General features: G+C 43.0%; 1 protein-coding gene across 1 annotated transcript in view; it reads left to right on the forward strand.

The window, feature by feature from the left end:
• The first annotated feature begins 8,943 nt into the window (after positions 1 to 8,943).
• Positions 8,944 to 20,677, forward strand: part of DNAH14 (dynein axonemal heavy chain 14) — a 327,779-nt gene continuing 316,045 nt past the window's right edge. The window contains exon 1 of the mRNA XM_043569070.1: positions 8,944 to 9,310. Within this exon, the coding sequence (XP_043425005.1) occupies positions 8,944 to 9,310 (367 nt within the window). The remainder of the gene's footprint in view (positions 9,311 to 20,677) is intronic.

Raw genomic sequence — 20,677 nt, forward strand, 5'->3', positions numbered from 1 at the left:
GTTACAAATCACCATTCTGCACCACAGCTTAGCAATCAATTACAGTGTATTGAACTAAAGTGTTTCCCTTGTAACATAGAATGGAAGAAATTATCAAAATTTACTATCCATACTGAAAAGCTTGGTGTTCATTGTCTTTTGTAAACATTAAGATGAAAACAATTAGCAGGAAGAAATGAATTTTGTCTCTGTCAACAAACACAATCAATTCTATTCATCTTTTCTGGTCTTTACGGAACCCATTGTTCCTTCTGTGACAGTTGGACAGATTTAGATGTTGTTCTCCCAGGCTTCGTTGTAAATTAAACACAGTAAGTATTTACAGGGCGCTTACAGTTGTAGGGTGCTGCTGGGGATACAAGGGGACAGACCTGATTTCTGTCCTTGAGTATTTAGGCTCACATTGAGATATAAAGGTCCCGGTTCCGGGGTCATTTTCTAGGTATTTTTACATTTTTTAAGGTAGAGAAAGTACTTTCGGTAAATGTAAGGTATATTCGAAGGTAGGTATAGCACTGCGACTGGGGGCCGAGGTGTGAGAACGTTCCAGATGACAAGTGAAAGGACCCTCAGTGCGTTTCCAGACAGAGTCAGGTGCCCGCCTGTAAAGAAAGTGCCAGAAGGGTTTGGAGGAGGTTGTATAACAACAATTGCAGAAATCTCCCCGGGGAGTGATTTATGAATCTCCATTTCTTCTTGGAACCTCTGCTGGGTATGTTTGACCCCCCTCGTTCTAGTTATTTCTTGGGGCAGATCTAAATTTTGTAGGCTTGCCTTTGTAATGGAACCCACGTGAGTTCACTCCTTGGTGAGTCAGAAACCCCACGAGGTGCATTGTCGCACGAACTTTATTTGCGGCAAATGGTTTCCAAAGTGGTGACTCCCGAGGGAGGATGAATGTGTTCCCCTCACTTAGGACGAGTATTTAGGACGGAAAGCCTTGGGACTGCATGTAGAGGCAGGCACGAGGTCACACGTGTGCCTTTAGGGAAACATGCCTGCACATGCGATGTATGTTATGTAAATGAGGCCTTTGCTCCTCCTTGGGCACAGCTTTTCTATTACCATGAGGTAAAGGTAGCCGTCCGTCATTCTGGAGGTCACTCCATGGTCCCTCTGTGCAGGTGCTTGTCGGGTTTCACGCAAACGGGCCTGGGTGCTCGGGGTCGGCTAGAGGACCCGTCAGGACCATTGCTGTTGCTGCACAGGTGGTTTGGTTTCCACGTGCCTGAGTTAAGCTGGAGAGAAGAGTCCAGGCAAAAATGGGGGATGGAGGTCAGTGAGGAGCAGCAGGTGGGCGGTCAAGGTCAGGTCTTGGGGTCCAGCTGGTGACACCTTGACTTCTCTGGCCTGCATTTTTCTTTCTTTCTTTCTTTTTTTTTAATGTTTATTTATTTTTGAGAGAGAGAGAGAGAGACAGAGCTCAAGCAGGGAAGGGCCAGAGAGAGAGAGAGGGAGACACAGAATCTGAAGCAGGCTCCAGGCTCCGAGCTGTCAGCACAGAGCCCGATGCAGGGCCTGAATCCCCGAACTGTGAGATCATGACCTGAGCTGAAGGTGGATGCTTAACCAACTGAGCGACCCAGGCGCCCCACACTTTCAAGGATCTTTAACAATAAAGGCTCAATTGTTGTGTGAGTTACCTGATCTCCCCCAACTTCTTCATCTGAAAATAAGGCTGAAAGTAGAACCCACTTCGTAGGGTTGGGATGGGAGGTGAACGAGTCAATATACTTAAAGGACCCGCGGTTTTGTCCCGTCTGGAGACAGAAACCACACAGTAGGCTCGACTCGGGAAGTTTCATGTGAGAATGTATTAATCATGATGAAAGACTAAGTATACGGTGGAGGGAAACTCCGTGTGGTCCCACAGGCTGAGGGAGGCGGGCAGGACAGACCTGGAAAGAGCTCAGACCTCCATTGGAGAAGATGTGGGTCAGCCCACGAGTAGCAAAAAGTGACCTTGTTTGGCCAGACTGGAGCTTCTGGGCGAGGAAAGCAAGCTGGCGATGAGCAGGCACGGTTGGGGCTTGCAGTGGGCGTCCGCAGGGATGGGAGCCCTTCAGGGCCCACGGCTTCCATGTTGAAAGGGCTTTGGAAAGGGTATCGCCAGGGTCACAGAGGCACCAGTTCGGGCCCGTGGCTGGCGTGGGCTCTGCTGAACGAACTCACGCCTCTACCACCGACCCCCGCTTCTGCCGGAGAGGGCAGGAGGGCCCCCTCCTCTGGCAGTGTGTTTCCAGAACTCTCTACTGAGAAAGCTGGACGCTGTGTTCACTCGAAGGGGGAAATATTCAAAGGAATTCCACTGCAGATCAGAGTTTACACTGAAGGGTGGTCGGAGCTGCGGGAGGTTATGGGGGTCACTGGTATGGAATTCAAAACGGTGCCTGGTTCTGGCTCCGTGCTGTTACTCTTGTGTTCCTTTCTCTGTTTAATAACCTTGAGTGAGGGAGACACCCGTCTAGCCTGGTGGGGACCAACAGTTGTACGGGATGTCGTCAGCTCTTCTCAGTTTTAATTTGAGAGCCAGCAGATTCTTTCTCTCGTATGAAGGGTTAAGGTTGATACAAAAAAACAGCCCTTAGCCCGAGTGTCTTTAGAGGTGTTTCTCCAGTGGGGTCTTCCCCTCCCTGCCAGCTGATTGCCCTGATTATTGGGCACTGATGCAATATGGAGGGGTCTTCGTACAAAATCAAAGACCTCACTTCTTTTTTTTTTTTTCACCTTTATTTATTTTTGAGAGAGAGAGAGACAACGTGAGCAGGGGAGGGGCAGAGAGAGGGAGAGACAGAATCCGAAGCAGGCTCCAGGCTCTGAGCCATCAGCACAGAGCCCGATGCAGGGCTCGAAATCACAAACCAGGAGATCATGACCTGAGTCAAAGTCGGACGCTCAACCGACTGAACCACCCAGGCGCCCCTTATTTATTTATTTTGAGGGGGCCAGGGGCGGAAAGAGGGAAAGAGAGATGATTCCAAGCAAGCTCCACACTGTCATCACGGAGCCCTGTGTGGGGCTTGAATGCACAAATGGTGAGGTCATGATCTTAGCCAAACCCAAACTGAGCCATCACGCACCCTCACCATTACTATTCTTGAACACATCTACACTCTTATGTTTTGGTAAAATCAGCTTTTTAGATGCAAATGTATTCTCTATACACCCCTGTGAAATTGGGTCATGGTGGATTTGGTCTACTGCTCCAGTTAATTGGGGTTCTCCTGGGTCACGGCTCAGTCACCTTACGTACCCCATTCCTGTTTTACGTTGTACACACCTAAAATAGCATGCCATACACGCCCACGTCTCAGTCTCTGAAAACAACTCGTAATGAGATTTGGGCCAAGGGCAGGCTAGAAATATGATGTTAGAAATCTTTCCCAGGGCACCTGGATGGCTCAGTTGGCTAAATGTCTGACTTCAGCTCAGGTCATGATCTCATCGTTCAAGAGTTCGAGCCCCACGTCAGGCTCTGTGCTGACAGCTCAGAGCCTGGAACCTGCTTGGGATTCTGTGTCTCCCTCTCTCTCTGCCCTTCCCCTGCTCATGCTCTGTCTCTCTCTCTCTCTCTCTCTCTCAAAAATATACATTAAAAGTAATAGAAAACATAACTAAAATGGGCACGCAAACAAATAGAACCTGGTGGTGGAATTGCTGTGGATTTAACCCAAAAGGTGGGTTTTGAGGTGTGTGTTCAGATTGCGGGGGAGTGCGAATTCACAGAGAAGGGTAGGAAGAGCTTTTCAAAAATAGATGAATTTCAGTCTCTAAAATTAGAGCTAAAAAGTGGAAGAAAGATACGACTCACGTGGGAGCTGATGTTTTTGCAAAGAAAACAATGCTAATTTATCAATCTTACTTCCTTTGTGTGATGTTTGTGTGATACTTGTTGAGAATCTGCTGTGTGTTCACCACCGCGAGAATGGTGTTGAACGAAGCAGAGAACAGGCCCTCATGGAGCAAAGTCTCGTCGGGGTGACACACGTTAAACCAGTAATTATACCGATAAACATATAATTATAAAAGGTGATGTGATTGCCAAGGGACACAATTTAGATTGGGGCACCAGGGTAGGCTTCTTTAAGGAAGTGACGTTTCACTTGCTCCCTGGAGGGTGAGTTGAAGTTGAAGAGGTGAGGGCTTCGGGGCAGACAGCTCAGGCAGAGGCATCAGGGTCACGGTGAGTGGCCCGTGGTCCAGAGCAGAGGAGTAGAATGACAGACGGGCTGGGCTCTGGCCATCCTGGGATAGAGACCTTTGCAAACAATTATTAGACAAAATTGTTTTGGAAATCACCTTTTGTGAGATGGATGAGGTACTTTTTTCCCCCAAGTACTTCACATCTCCATGGGAAACATGATTTGTTTCAGCCATTGATGGGATTAAACAGGGTTCAGCAATTCTGGTCCTATTTTTCATTTTTATAGCTGAAAGAGGCAGCACCCACGTTCGTATAACTACAACAGGTAAGAGTGAAGGAGTTTTGTTGTAATTGTTTGAACCCCCGAGTTACATGCGAAAATGCAAAAAAAAAAAAAGTCATCGTAAAAATTATTTTCTATAATCTATCAGTTAACAATTTTATTAGATCTTCCTTCAGTTTTTTTTTTTTTTTAGAAAGCAAAAATTTGGAAAAGATTGATTTATAACCCTATATGCCCTAACATTCATAGGGCTGAAAGTACAGGAAGCCCCAAAACATATATTTAACTCTGTAAAAATACACAGTTGATTCTTGATATTTCCAGAAGCTAGGTGGTAAAAAGTTGCTGCAAGCACTGATTTAGCAAATATTGAATCATTGCTTCGAGGGAAATACAGGGTTAGGCTCCTGAGAGCATTTACTCACAGCATTTTTATCAACTGATCAATCCATAGCCTTGTTTTATGTGTGTTTCTGTTTAAAGGTGTTTAATATGTATTATGATTCATTGACATTGAACTCAGAGCCAAGAGCACTGTAACAAAACCTTGAGCTAACTGTATCTAACACATCTATTTTCTCTCTAGGACACATCATAGCCTTCTTGCACTTAGGAACACTAGACAGCACTACATTTGGGGGGCCATTTAATACAGCCAAAATACCAGCAAAAGTCATAAAAACGTGTGCAACATGGCACTGACTAGGTCTGGAAAGATCGCCCGTTCGCAGTATGAGGGCTGAGACGAGAGGTCAGGGCATCGCCTCCTTCAGCCTCAGCCAGGAACCTGCCTGTTGGGCCACTCAAAATTGTCACCGCTCTGTGCATGTCCGCACATAACCACAAAGCCCCACAGGTACTGATTTGGGGGATACACACACATCTGAGTGAGCAGGCAAATTTACAGATCTAGAACCCGTGAATGAAGACGGGCTGTTGAAATCAAATTCATACACTGACAAATGAAATAGATTCTATGGATCTCTATCATCATCGATCTAGCTCCATATCTACATATACTTTCATAATGACATGGAAGGCTAGATTTAAATTTAGAAGTATCAGATCCCTTGGGGTTCTACGCGGGAGTAGAGCAGGAAGAGTCCACTCGGCTGGACTGGAAGAGAAGGGCAGAGGCTTTGTGCGGACTCCCTGCTCCCCCGGGAGCCGCCCAGCAGTGGAGGAAGGTCTCAGGGTGGTACTGATTACCTATCCATTCATTCTCTCAATTTTAGGCAAGTATTATCTCCAAAATATTCCCAAGATTTTTATCAAAGGATTTAATTATACTGTGGTATCTTTTTACCCTAACAGGTGCCTCATTTAAACCAATGTTTTCAGAAAGGGCTAGGAAAATAGAAGTATTTTAAACCATTTTAATACACTTTTGGTAACACAATTTTAAAGACTCTTGTTATTTTCATGTCTTTCAATAATATCTTTTTGCCAAAACCATGCGACCATCAGTCTGTGGGTTTAGTTAACAGTTTATGGAAAATGCCTGCTGTTTATGAGCATTGCCAAATCAATTAGGTAAATCGGAAGGACGTTCGATCATAAAATTTGACTTCGGTTTTTAATTCAAACAAATTGATTAATAAACATTTCCAAAGCTATTACAGAAAGTACTGTGAGAGAAATTATGGATGCATTTTTAGAAATGGATTAATAAAGCCAATCAAATCAAGGTTAAGTAATGTAGATATACTCATATTCATAAGCTATATAAATAAGAATAAATCTATATACCATTTCTAATTACCTAAATTATAATACTGCCATGTAATATATAGTTAAAAGATACGTCATTCATGAATGAAGGGTTGTGATTAAAAGCATGCTACTTCTTTGGTGTTGAAAACTGATTATCAGCTTTTGTGGTAAAGCATCGTAGAGATTGCTTTGGAAATAACTCTTTATGTCATATATGTCATGAGCAAAATATCTCTACGTATTTAATGAAGGATGTGAGGCTAAAAACATGAAGTTTTTTGATAGTAGAAAACATTACACATATTATGAAATAAAATGAGAAGAAAATTCAATGTAATTTAACTTCATAGTTTATAAAATTAAATCTGATACTTCATGGAATAAATGATATCTGTAGTTCATGAGATAATTAGATAAAATGCTTTAACTTAGTGTATCACAGGATGAATTTAAAATAAATCTCATAACATTTTAGTCCTCAGGTTTTGTCCAGTGTGTTTTTGAAGAATCTGGTGGTCTAGAAAGTATTCTAGTTACATTTAGAAGAATTAGTGTCACTAACCTGTGTGAAGGTCTTTTATTGCTAGCTAACGTATTCTGGGGAATGAGTGTTATGAGCAGCTGAAAAATATTGCTTACATTTTAATACTTGAAATAAAAGCCCTATTTAGTAAGCAATATTTATTAGCGATTCTGTTTTGCACTTATTGGATTCTCCATTAAGAGCAAAGAATTATTTGACACTGGTCAGGGTATGGAAGAGATGAGTCCATTAAAAGAAAATCCTCATGGGGCGCCTGGGTGGCTCAGTCGGTTAAGCGTCTGACTTCAGCTCAGGTCACGATCTCACGGTCCGTGAGTCTGTGAGTTCGAGCCCCGCGTCGGGCTCTGGGCTGATGGCTCAGAGCCTGGAGCCTGCTTCCAATTCCGTGTCTCCCTCTCTCTCTGCCCCTCCCCCGTTCATGCTCTGTCTCTCTCTGTCTCAAAAATAAATAAACGTTAAAAAAAAATCCTCATGAATCCATTGTCCACATTATGTACAGTAATCTGCCATCAGGACAGCCTAATGGCTGTGATGTCTAGCATCCCTCTTGGCTCTTGACAGAAATAAAGACAGAAAAATGGGAAGGCTTACAACGTGCTTATAGATGCCTTAATTAATCATTAAGAGATGTGCCTCATCCTGATTTTTTCGTTTTTCGGTTTTTTGCACTGGCTTTTTGGTGTCCTTGCAAGTTTTTGTAGTGGGATTTCAGATAGGAGAGAACTTGTCTTTCTCTTGTAAAGTGGATGAAGGGATTTTGAAAGAGGGGTTAGAAAAGGCGAATCTTCAGGCTTTTAGCAAAGGGTATATATGAAAGTCTGGATCTATAAACGGGTTCCTTTAAAATCATCACTATCCGCACAGCCCTGAAAGTCTGTGATTCCTCCAGAGGCACTGTTCCCTAATTTTTTTTTTTTAATTTTTTTTTTCAACGTTTATTTATTTTTGGGACAGAGAGAGACAGAGCATGAACGGGGGAGGGGCAGAGAGAGAGGGAGACACAGAATCGGAAACTGGCTCCAGGCTCTGAGCCATCAGCCCAGAGCCCGACGCGGGGCTCGAACTCCCAGACCGCGAGATCGTGACCTGGCTGAAGTCGGACGCTTAACCGACTGCGCCACCCAGGTGCCCCACTGTTCCCTAATTTGAAGACCATTGCTCTGCCTACGGCTGAAACAGTAAGGATGGGACAGAGTGACAGACCAAACATAGTTTGTGGGTAAAACCTGCAGAACTTGGTAATAAATTCAACTGGGGTGGGGAATAGGAGAGGAAAATGTCAAAGAAGATTCCACTCCAGAGACAGGGAAGACTGAAGAACATGGTTTCATAATCTGTCTTTTTCACCTTGTTTTGTTTTAGACGTTGTGTTGATGGATATTTCATTGAGTTGACTCTAAACGTTTTGGCTAATTTTATCAAATATAAATGATTATTGGCATGCAGTATTTCCAAAATGATTTTTCCTTTTAACGCGGTAGCTTTCCTCACCCTCGACACTCAAACCCTCTCAACAGCTTCTCAAAGGCTCAAAGGCATCAGATTTTGTCCTGACATGCAGAATGATTATATATTCGAGCTTATTAACATTAAATGTGGGAAGTGTATTCTTTTTTAAGTTAAACACACTTTTAGATACAGTAGACCCTATATTGTTTTTCTGTGGCCTCTACCACGAAATGTAAAGAAAGGGGCCTATGTGCCTTGTGCACCTGGCATATAGTAAGTGCTCACTAAATAGCTGGGCGAGTGAAACACAGGACGTTCCGTGTTGTTGTTGTTTTTTTTAATAAGACACATAAAAAGAAGGTATTTTCACACCCACGCTTCTTAGAATGTTTCTCCTAGACCCATTGTATTACATCTCCATATACAATCTTTTGCTATTAACAGGTGCCTATTCATGCCCCCAGGTTGTGAAAATCTTAATCACTCCTGTCGTAGGTCCCGGAGCCGCCTGATCTGCAGTCACCGGTTTCTCCAGCATTCAGGCCACCTTCAAGCAGGTGAAGAGAGAAGTTACCCCCGGTCCTTGGCCTGCTTAGTGTACCTATCTGATCCGCCCATGACGCGCATTTCTGGGTCCCGCAAAGGCATGGCCGGTGTCACGACACCACCCCCCCCCCGCCCCCCTCGGGTCCATCGCCTGGATGGGAGCCCCCGCGGAGCCACCGCCCGCCTCCTCCCTCACCTGCGGACTCCATCCCCAGCCTCGGACCCCATCATGCATTGCGCGAACCACTAGCTCCAGCCCCCAGCATGCATTGCGCAGGCCTTGAGACCCTTTCCCCGGCATGCATTGCGCAGGCCCCGAGGCCCAGCACGCAGGACACGCTGCGCAAGCAGCCCCAGCATGCACTGCGCAGGCCTCGAGGCCCAGCACGCAGGGTGCACTGCGAGAGCCGCCCCCGCCCCCCCGGCCCCAGCCCCCAGCATGCACTGCGAGGGCCTCAGGCCCCCAGCAGCCTCGAGGCCCCAGGCTGGCCGGCGGTTACGAGCAGGAAGGGTAGCGGCACCGACCCTCGGGGCTGTCCTCGCCCGGCTCTCTCTCCGGCCTGTCCCGGCCGGACCTTCGCCTCTTGGCCCGAAAAGGGGCCGAAGCGGCCGTGCGGCCACGGCGCTGTGGGTGAGGGCGGGCGGCGGGGACCCTCGACGGCCCCCTAACTTTGAGGGGGGGGGGGTCTGTCGAGCCGGGCTTGGGGGGAGGGGCCACGCAGGGTGGGCAGGGCTGGGGCGGGGCCGGGGGGAGCCGGGCTGAGGTGTGGCGGGGGGAGGGGCCAGGGGCGGGGCGGGGTCAGGGGTGCAAGGCCAGGGCGTCGGGAGCCGGGAAGGGGCTTTATTTCGGAGAGTTTGTGCTATTACGAGGACTCTCAGTTCTTTGCGTGTTGGAGAAAGCTCGTTGGCCCGACTCCCGTGGCCTCGTGTCGTCGCGTAAAGGAGAGCCCTGTGGGTACCCTTTCTCTCCTTTCCCCGTCAGCGTTTAGTTTTACTGATCTTGATTCTTGTTCGTTTTCTGTGGCTTCTTTATTGAGCACATCAGCCTTCAAAATATTAAATGCGTTAAGGGCGCCTGGGTGGCTCGGTTGGTTGAGCCTCCGACTGGGGTTCAGGTCAGGATCTCACAGTTTGTGGGTTTGAACCCCCCCCCTCCCGGGCTCTCTGCAGGGAGCCCACTTGCAGGCTTTTGTCCCTCTCTCCCTGCCCCTCCCCTGCTTGAGCTCTCGCTCTCAAAAATAAGTAAACATTAAAAAAAAATAAAATATTAAATGCACTCAGTTCTCATAAATTTTCGTTTCTAAGTCTTAAGAACTACTGTAGCTGGATCCACCAAATTTGAATATGTGATGTTTTCATTGTGGAATGGTTCTAGAGGGTAATTTCCTTATTTTTAATCCATGGTTTACTTAGGAGTGCTATTTCAGGCTTCTAAATAGGGAGCACTTCTAAAAGTGCATTTTTGTTGACTTACGATTTATTTGCCTTATATTGGAAAACGGGGTCTGTGTAATATTGAGTCTGAGATTTGTGAAGTCTTGTTACGAAGGATATGGTCGGTTTTCATAAATGCTTTATATGATTTGAAAAGTGCATTCCTTGATTTTTATGTGTAGAGTTCTTTGTTAGGTCAAGCCTATTAATTGTGAAGGTCAAATACTGCCTTTTTTTTTTTTTTTTTTTCTTTTTTAAGAGACAGGAACTTTTTAAAAACTTATTTATTTAATTAGAGAATCCCAAGCAGGCTCCATGCTGTCAGCGCAGAGCCGAATGCGGGGCTGGAACTCATTAACTGTGAGATCACGGCCTGAGCCAAAACCAGGAGTCAGATGCTTAACTGACTGAGCCACCCAGGTGCCTCAAGGGTCAAATACTTTCGTTTACTTATTACTTTAGTTCACTTGATCTGTAAATCATTGAAGCGGGTGTGTTAAAATAGTACACTGTCACTGTTTTTTTTGAAATGTCAGATTTTCTGTAATTCCGTCAGGTTTTGCTTTATATATTTTGAGGCAGTGTTAGGTGTGTAGAAGTTGTAAGTTGTAGCTTCTTGATGGATTTTCCCTTCTATTATGTTGAGATGCAGTTACTTCTTCTTACTGCTTTTCCCTTTGTCTGGTAGAATATTGTTACCAGTTTTTTTTTTATTAAATATTTATTTATTTTTTTTAATTTATTTTTTTAATGTTTCTTTATTTTTGAGAGAGAGGGAGAGACAGAGCATGAACAGGGGAGGGGCAGAGAGAGAGAGAGAGGGAGACACAGAATGAAGCAGGCTCCAGGCTCCGAGATGTCAGCACAGAGCCCGATGCAGCGTCGGAACCTATGAACTGCGAGATCATGACCTGAGCTGAAGTCGGACGCTTAACCGACTCAGCTACCCAGGCACCCCACCAGTTTTCTTTTTGTTTGCATTGGCATAGTATGGTGTTTTCTACTCCTTTATTTTTTTATTGTGGTAAAATACACACAACATAAGATTTATCACTTTAATCATTTTTTTAAATTTTTTATTTAAAAAAAAATTTTTTTTCAACGTTTTTTATTTATTTTTGGTACAGAGCGAGACAGAGCATGAACGGGGGAGGGGCAGAGAGAGAGGGAGACACAGAATCGGAAACAGGCTCCAGGCTCTGAGCCGTCAGCCCAGAGCCCGACGCGGGGCTCGAACCCACAGACCGCGAGATCATGACCTGGCTGAAGTCGGATGCCTAACCGACTGCGCCACCCAGGCGCCCCTCACTTTAATCATTTTTAAGCGTACAGTTCAGCAGCATTAAGTACAGTCACGCCGTTGTGTAACCATCACCAGCATCTATCTCCAGAATGTGTCATCATCCCAAACTGAAATTCCATACCCCTTGAGCAGTAAGTCCCCTATTACCCCTTTCTCCACTCCTCATAGCCGCTAGGAACCTCATATAAGTAGAATCGTACAGTATTTGTCCTTTGTGTTTCACTTATTTTACTTAGCGTGATGTCTTCAGTCGAGGTTTATCCATGACTGAAAATAAATAAAAAATTATCAGAAAATTTCTGTGTGTGTGCGCGTGAGACACTTGGGTTGTTTTTGACTCTTGACATTGAGAATACTGTTGCAGCAAACATGGGAGTGGAAATGTGTCTTCAAGATTCTGTTTTCATTGCCTTTGGCTGTATTTCCAGACGTGGGATTGCTGGACCATATAGTAATCTCCTTGTAATTTAATGAGGAACTCCCTACTGTTTTCATGGTAGCTATGCCAGTTACATTCCCACCAACCGTGCACGACGGTTCCCTTTTTTCCACATCCTCGCCAACACGTGTTGTTCCTTTTTGATAATGGTCATTCTTACAGGTGTGAGGTGATACTGTGGTTTGGGTTTGCATTTCCCTGACGATGAGCGTGTCGAACACCTTTTCACGTACCTATTGCCCGGCCGTTTGTACGTCTTTCGAAAATCTACCCGTTTGAGTTGGGTTGTTTGTTTTTTTGCAGTTGAGTTGTGTGAGTTTGTATATTTTGGATGTTAACCCCTCCTCAGAGGACTGGCAGGTGTTTTCTCCTGTTCCATGGGCTGCTTTTTTGTTTTGTCGATGGTTTCCTTTGCTGTGCAGAAGCATTTTCATTTGATGTGGTTCCACTTGTTTCTTTTTGTTTGTATTACTATTTATTTGTTTTTGGTGTCATTTCTTCTGGTGTTTCTTTTTGCTTTTATTATTATTATTGTTGTTGTTATTTTTGGTTTTGGTGTCATCTGAAAAAAATCACTGCCAAGACCAACGTCAGGAAGTTTATCCCCTATGTTTTCTTCTAGTAGTTTTATGGTTTCAGGTCTGAAATTTAAGTCTTGAATTCATTTTGAGTTAATTTTTGTGAGGTAATGTGATTCTGTACCCAATTGCAACGTGTGTGTGTGTGTGTGTGTGTGTGTGTGTGTGTGTGTGGTGGGGGAGGGCGGGGTGTGTGTGTGTGTGTGTGTGTGGTTCTTACCACCAAGCAATGCCCAGACACCTGGTGGTGTCCTGCAGTTCAGCTCACTTCTGACACTATCCGTCTGGGATCCCTTCCCATCTCACGGGTTAAGGGCTCAGTCCTGTAACCGTGTACTCATCCTACCCCTCCCCACTTCAATGCCAGTCTCAGGCCCGGGTTATCACCTGTGTTTCCGACTGACCAGCTGTAGATAGGAGGCTGTAATGACTCCTCCGTGGGTTCCATTACTTTGCCAGAATGGCTCACGGACCGCAGGGATAGATTTCATTGATTACCGGTTTGTTATAGATGGGTATAACTCAGAAACAGCCAGATGGAAAAGAGGCCTGGGGACAAAGTAGGGGAGAAGGCACGGGGCCTCTGTGCCTTCAGGCGCACCACACTCCCTGAGTCTCCATGTGTTCACCTGCTCGGAAGCTCTCCGAAAGCTCTCCTTCTGGGTTTTTACGGAGGCTTTATCGCATAGGCACGATTGGTTAAATCATTGGCAGTTAATTCCACCTGCAGCCCCTCCCCTGTCCCCAGAGGCCAAGGTGGTGGGGCTGAAAGCTCCAACCCTCTCATCAGTCATGTGGTTGGTTCTCTTGGCAACCAGCCTCCATCTGTAGGTGAGGTCCAGAAGTCAACTCATTAATGTAGCAAAGGACACCTTTATCACTTACTCATTTAGGATATTTTGGGAGGTTTAGGAGCTTTGTGCCGGCAATGAAGACAAAGACCAAATAGATATTTCTTATGAAGTACAGTATCACAGAGGTGTGAGACGGTGGTCCAGTTTCGTTCCTTTGCATGTGGCTGTCCGGTTTTCCCAACCATTTGTTGAAGAGACTGTCCTTTCCCCATTGTATATTCTTGCCTCCTTTGTCATAAATTAGTTGACCGTGTATGTGTGGGTTTATTTCTGGGCTCTCTTTTCTGTTCTGTTGGTCTGTGTGTCTGTTTTTATGTCAGCACCACACTCTTATGATTACTATAGCTTTGTATTATAGTTTGAAGTTAGCTTCTAGCTTCAGTGTTGTTGTTTTTTTGTTTTGTTTACATTTTTTTTAACGTTTATTTATTTTTGAGACAGAGAGAGACAGAGCATGAACGGGGGAGAGTCAGAGAGAGGGAGACACAGAATCTGAAACAGGCTCCAGGCTCTGAGCTGTCAGCACAGAGCCCGACGCGGGGCTCGAACCCACAGACCGCGAGATCATGACCTGAGCCGAAGTCGGCCGCTTAACCGACTGAGCCACCCAGGCGCCCCTAGCTTCAGTGTTTTTTTTCTCATGCCTGCTTTGGCTATTTGGGGTATTTTTTGGTTCCAAACAAATTTTAGGATAATTCTGTTTCTGTGAAAAATGCCATTGAAATTTTGATAGAGATATAACTGAATCTGTAGATTGTTTCGGGTAGTGTGGACATTTCAATAATAGTAATTCTTCTAATCCATGAGCACAGGATATATTTCTGTTTGTGTCCTAAATGTCTTTCATCAGTGTCTTAGAGTTTTCAGTGTTCAGATCTTTCACCTCATTCGTTAAATTTATTCCTAAGTATTTAATTCTTTTTTGATTCACTTGCAAATGACATTGTTTTCTTAATTTCTCTGATAGTTTGTTGTTAGTGTGTGGAAACACAAATGATTTTTATGTCTTGATTTTGTATCATGCAACTTGATTGAATTTGTTGGTTCTAACAGAACTGATCTTTCCCTCTTCAAAGCTAGCCCACAACAGATTGTTGTGAAATAATAATAAACATATATATTATAGGTCTCCGATCCTGGTTCCTGATGCAGGACTCCTAAATCCCTTGTAATCTCTTGGGTGATAGGAGTTTTTCACTTTGGTGGTGGTGGTGGTAGTTGTTCTTATGAGGTTCCTCTAGGCAGGCTCTTGGAGGCTTCTGGAGAGGGGGGCTATGTTATCAGAAAGACCCAGCCATGATCAGGAGCTTGACATTGGCAGCCCTTCCCATCCCTCAGTGTCTAGAGAGGGAAGAGGGGCAGGACGTGGAGTTAATAGGTGGTCGTGCCTGTGTGGAAGTCCCCATAAAAACTCCAGTAAGATGGGGTTCAGAAAGCTTTCAGTGTGGTGAGCACATTCACATACTGGGAGGACGGGTCCCATCTCCACAAGGACAGAAGCTTCTGCACTCGGGTGTAGACTTCGACCTATGTATCTCTTCATCTGGCTATTCATCTGTATCCTTGATCACATCCTTTAATAACTGGTAAATTTATGTCAGTGTTTCCCTGAGTTCTGTAAATGATTCGATTAAATGGGAAGGGGGTCCCGGAAAACTAATTTTTAGCCAAGTCAGACAGAAGTTGCGGGTCTCCTGGGGACCTCCGACTTGCGGTTGGCATCTGGAGTGGGGAGCAGTCTCCTGGGATTGAGCCCTTAACCTGTGGGGTCTGACCTGGTCTCCGGGTAGGCAGGGTCAGAACTGAGTTAAATTGTAGGACACACGGCTGTTGTCACAGAATTGTTTGGCGTGGGAAACCACTCGTTTGGTGACCGGAAGTACCTGGGTGTGGCAAATAATGTGAAAGGAAAAGAGATATATCGGAGGAAGGCTCAGTTTTTCCCATTCTACTCCACATCACCCTGATACTCTGTAATTTTTTAAGTCCTCTTGTCAAAAACTTAAAAAAAAAACTTAAAATTTTGAATGGGGTTTTATTGAATGTAAGGATCAGTCAAGAGACAAGTGACATTTTAATGTCTTTCTATTAATGCTTAGCTCTTTTGATCTTCTCTAGTACGTGTTTGTTTTCTCTTTGTTAAGTTTCTGCTCTAGGTTTTTTTCTGAAAATTTTGTTTCCGGTTTTATTGAAGTATATTCGACAAAAATACTGTATATATTTAAGGTGTAGAATGTAATGATTTAGCATACGTATGCATTGTGTAACGATTACTGTGAGTAAATTCGCACATCTGTCACCTCGCAGTTACGTGTGTGTGTGTGTGTGTGTGTGTACACGCGGTGAGAAGCTTATACTCGGCAAATTTCAGGTGTACAACATGGTATTATTAACTACAGTCACAGTGCTGGTGTTCACCTTAAAAGTAAAAACTACCAGTTATCTTACCAACAAAAGATGGGTTTACTTGGGAATAAAAGAGAATTGCAATCCAGGACAAGCAAGCCGTGGCAAAACCCCAGGCCAGTCTGGGGAACAAAGAAGAGGTACACTTTTTTAAGGAGAAAAGTGGTAAGTTGGGAAGCTGTTATGAGCTAAAAGTCCACTGGAGTAAACTGGGAGTTCAGAGTGTGGTGGCTTCTCATTGGCTGAGCTGTTGTGAGGGGCTGGGGGGGGGGGGGTCGGGGGGAATGAGGAAATTGTCTCTTCCTTCTGCCAGAGTAGCAGAGTAGTATCCACGGGCAAAGGTAAGGTCAAGTTGGTCTCTTCCTGTTGGGTCTGCAGTTGCTGGGAGTGGTAGGGCTGAGATCTCCCCCTGCCGAAACCCCCTGACCACATTTTCACGCTGTACGTTAGCTTTCCAGAACGTAATCGTCTTGTAACCGAATGTTTGTATCCTTTGACCAGCATCTCTCTGTCCCCTCCGTCACTCGTCCATCATTTGATTCTCTAGGAGTTGAGCTTTTTCTTCTTCTTCTTGAGATTCCGCATAGAAATGATACCGTACAGTATTTATCCTTCTCTGTCTGGCTTATTTCACTTAGCAGAACATCTGCAGGTTCATCCGTGTTGTCGCAATGGCCTGAATAATACACCATTGTATACATAGACCACATTTTCTTCATCCATTCATCTGTTGACAGGTACTTACGCTGTCTCCCTGTCGAGGCTGTTGTGAATAATGCTGCAGTGACCATGGGGGTGCAGATACCTCTTTGAGGTGCTGATTTCATTTCCTTTGGAGGTATGTCCAGAAGTGGGATTGCTGGTCATGTGGGAGTTCTATTTTTAATTTTTTGAGGAATTCCAGAGTGGTTTCCATAGTGGCTGTGTCAATTTACATCTCTCCTAACGGTGCACGAGGATTCCGTTTTCTCTTCGTCTTCGCCAGTATTTGTTATTTCTCGCCTTTTCGAGTCTAGCCTCTCTAACAGGTATGAGGTGATATCTCTTTGTGGTTTTGATTGGCATTACCCTGATGATGAGTGGTGTTGAGCATCTTTTCATGTCTGTTGGCCACCTGTGTGTCTTCTTTGGAAAAATGTCTGTTTAGGTCCCCTGTCCATTTTTTCATCCAATTATTTGTGGGATTTTTGCTACCGGGTTGTAGGAGTTTGTTACATATTTTAGATATTAACTTCTTGTCACATCTATGGTTTATGCACTTTTTATACCACTCTGTAGATTGCCTTTTCATTTTGTTGATTATTTCCTTTGCTCTTCGGAAGGCTTTAGTTTGATGTTGGCCCCACTTGTCTATTTTTGCTTTTATTACAAGTGCTTTTTTTGTCATGTCCAAACAATCATTGCCAAGACCAATGTCAAGGAGCTTTCCCCCTCTGTTTTCTTCTGGGAGTTTCACCATTTCAGGTTTTCAATTTAAGTCTTTCATCCATTTTCAGTTAATTTTTGTGTATGGTATAAGATAAAGGTCTAATTTCATTCTTTTGCATTGCAATATTCAGTTTTCTTAACACCATTTGGTGGAAAAACCTATCCTTTTCCCGTTGTATGTTCTTGGTGCCCTTGTCAAAAATTAGTTGATGTGTATATGTGTAAGTTTATTTCTGGGCTCTCTGTTCTGTTCCGTTGGCTTATGTGTGTCTATTTTTATGCCAGCACCGTACTGTTTTGATTACTATAGCTTTGTAATATACCTTTTAAGTCAGAACATGTGATACCTCTAGCTTTATTTTTCTTTCTTAAGATTGCTTTGGCTATTTAGGGTCTTTTGTGGTTTCATACAAATTTTAGCACTTTTTTTTTCAGTTTCTGTGAAGATGGCATTGGAATTTAGATAGAGATAGCACTGAATCTGTAGACCATTTGGTGTAGTGTGGACATTTCCATTATATCAATTCTTCCATTCCATGCTCATGGTAGAGATTTCCATTTATTTGTGTCTTCTTCAGTTTCTTTCATCGGTATCTTAGAGTTTTCAGTGTACAGGTTTTTCACTTCCATGGTTAAATTTATTGCTACGTATTCCATTCTTATATTATTTGTAAATAGGATTGCTTTCTTAATTTCTTTTTCAGATAGTTTGTAGTTAGTGTCAATAAATGCAGTGAAATGTATATGTTGATTTTGTATCCTGCAACTCTACTAATTTATTAGTTCTAACAGCGTTTTGATGGAGTCTTTAGCATTATATATATATATATTTATTTTACCTCTTCTTTTGTAATTTACATGCATTTTATTTTTCTTGCCTAATTGCTCTGGCTAGGACTTCAAGTACGGTGTTGAATAGAAGTGGAGAAAATGGGCATCCTTTTCTTATCTTTGAGGAAGGGTGTTTACTTTTTCACCATCGACTATACATAAAATTATCTGTGGTCTTGTCATATATAACCTTTATTATGTTGAGGTATATTCCTTCTGTGTCTAATATGTTGACAGTTTTTTCATCATAAGAGGATGTTGAATGTTGTCAAATGCTTTTTCTGTATCTGTTGAGAAGATCATATGGATTTTTATCCTTCATTCTGTTAAGGTGGTGTGTCACATTTATTGATTTGCATATTTGAACCATCCTCACAACCCAGGGGTAAATCCCACTTTATCATGTTGTATCATCCTTTTATTGTGCTATTAATTTGGTGTGTTTTTTTGGTTGAGGGGTTTTGCTTCTGTATGCCTCAGGGATATGGCCTGTAATTTTATTTTCTTGTTTCCTAATCTGACTTTGGGATCAGGGTAATACTGGCCTCATAAAATGACCCTGGATGTGTTCTCTCTTCTTGTCCTTTTCTAGAAGAATTTGAGAAGGATTGACATTAGTTCTTCTTTAAAGGTTTGATAGGATAATGTTGGCATTAATTGTTATGAACTTTCCTCTTAGAACTACTTTTGCAGCATAGCATAGTTTTTGGTATGTTGTATTTCCATTTTCATTTATTTCAAGATATCTTTGATTTTCCTTTTGATTTCTTCATGGACCCAGTGGTTGTTTAGGAATGTGTTGTTTAATTTCTACTCACTTGTGAATATTTCAGGTTTCCTCCTGTTTTTGATTTCTAGTTTTATAACATTGTGTCTGGAAAAGATATGTGATATGATTTCAAGGCTTCTTTAATTTCTTAAGACTTCTTTTGTGGCCTCATATGTGATCTATCCTAGGGAATGTTCTGCATTCACCTGAGAAGTATGGATATTCTGCTGTTTGATGGCGTGTTTTCCATGTATCTGTTATGTCCATGTGGTCTAAAGTGTAGTTCAGATAAAAACTTTCTTTGTTGATTTTCTGTCTGGATGAAGATTTATCTGTTCTGAAAGTGGAGTACTAAAGGCCGCTATCTATTATTACTGCATTGCTATATATTTCTACCTTCAGATCTGTTAATATTTGCCTTCTATATTTATGTTCCCTAACGTTGGGTGCCTATATGTTTACAGTTGCTATATCCTCTTGATGAATAGATTCCTGTGTCATTATATAATGGCCTTCTTTGTTTCTGGTTGTAGTTTTTGACTTAAAGTTTATTTCATCTGATATAAGCTGCCCCCCACCCCCAGTCTTTTTTGGTTACTGTTTGCATGGAATATCTTTCTCCATCTCTTTTCTTCGAGCCTGTATGTGTTCTCAAAGTTGAAGTGAGTCTTTCGTAGGCAGCATACATTTGAGCCTTTGTAATCCAATCAGCCATTCCATCTTTTTATTGGAAAATTTAGTGCATTTACATGTAAAATAATTATTTGCAGTTAACATCTTGTTAAATGTTTTCTGGCTATTTTATAGTTCCTTTGTTACTTTCTCCCTTCTTTGCTGTCTTCCTTTGTGGTTTGATGATGTGGTTTGATTGTGGTTTGGTGTGCTTTGATTCCTTTCTTTTACTTTTTATGCATTTACTATAGGGTTTTCCCTGGTGGTTACCAAGAGGCTTACATACAACCCCTTATTGTGATGATAGTCTGTTTTAAGCTGAAAACAATTTGACTTTGACTGCATACAAAAGCTCTATCCTTTTACTTCTCCCTCCCACATTTTATGGTTTTGATGTTACAGTTTACATCTTTTTATATTATGTATACATTAAAAATTATTTTAGCTATAGTATTTTTAATACTTTTGTTTTTTAATCATTATACTAGAGTTAAGTGATTTATATACCCCCATTATGGTGACATTCTAAATTTGTCTATGTTATCTTTACCAGTAAGTTGTAAGTTTTATACTTCCATATGTTTTCATATTACAAATTAGCACCCTTTTGGGGCGCCTGGGTGGCGCAGTGGGTTAAGCGTCCGACCTCAGCCAGGTCACGATCTCGCGGCCCGTGAGTTCGAGCCCTGCGTCGGGCTCTGGGCTGATGGCTCGGAGCCTGGAGCCTGTTTCCGTTTCTGTGTCTCCCTCTCTCTCTGCCCCTCGCCCGTTCATGCTCTGTCTCTCTCTGTCCCAAAAATAAATAAACGTTGAAAAAAAAAATTAAAAAAAAAAAAAAGAACAAATTAGCACCCTTTTATTTCAGCGTGAAGTGTTCCCTTTAACATTTCTTATAAGGCAGGTCTAATGGAGATGAGCTCCTTCAGCTTTTGTCTGTCTGGGGAGGCCTTTATCTGTCCTTCACATGCAAAGGACAGCTTTTCTGGGTACAGTATTTTTTGTTGGCGGATTTTTCCTTTCAGTACTTTGAATATATCATTCCACTCTCTCCTGGTCTGCAAGGTTTCTGGTGAGAAATCCCCTGATTGCCTTATGGGAGTTCCCTTTTATGAGATGAGATTGTTTTGTCCCACTATTTTCAAAATTCTCTCTTTTGAGTTTTGATAGTTTGAATATAATGTATCTTAGTTAAGTGCCCTCTGTGTTGAATCTGTATGGGAATTTTTTTTTAAGTTTTTATTTAAATTCCAGTTAGTTAACATACTAGTTTCAGGTGTAGCATTT

This window comes from Prionailurus bengalensis, chromosome E4 (assembly GCF_016509475.1).
Source record: "Prionailurus bengalensis isolate Pbe53 chromosome E4, Fcat_Pben_1.1_paternal_pri, whole genome shotgun sequence".
Taxonomy (NCBI): domain Eukaryota; kingdom Metazoa; phylum Chordata; class Mammalia; order Carnivora; family Felidae; genus Prionailurus; species Prionailurus bengalensis.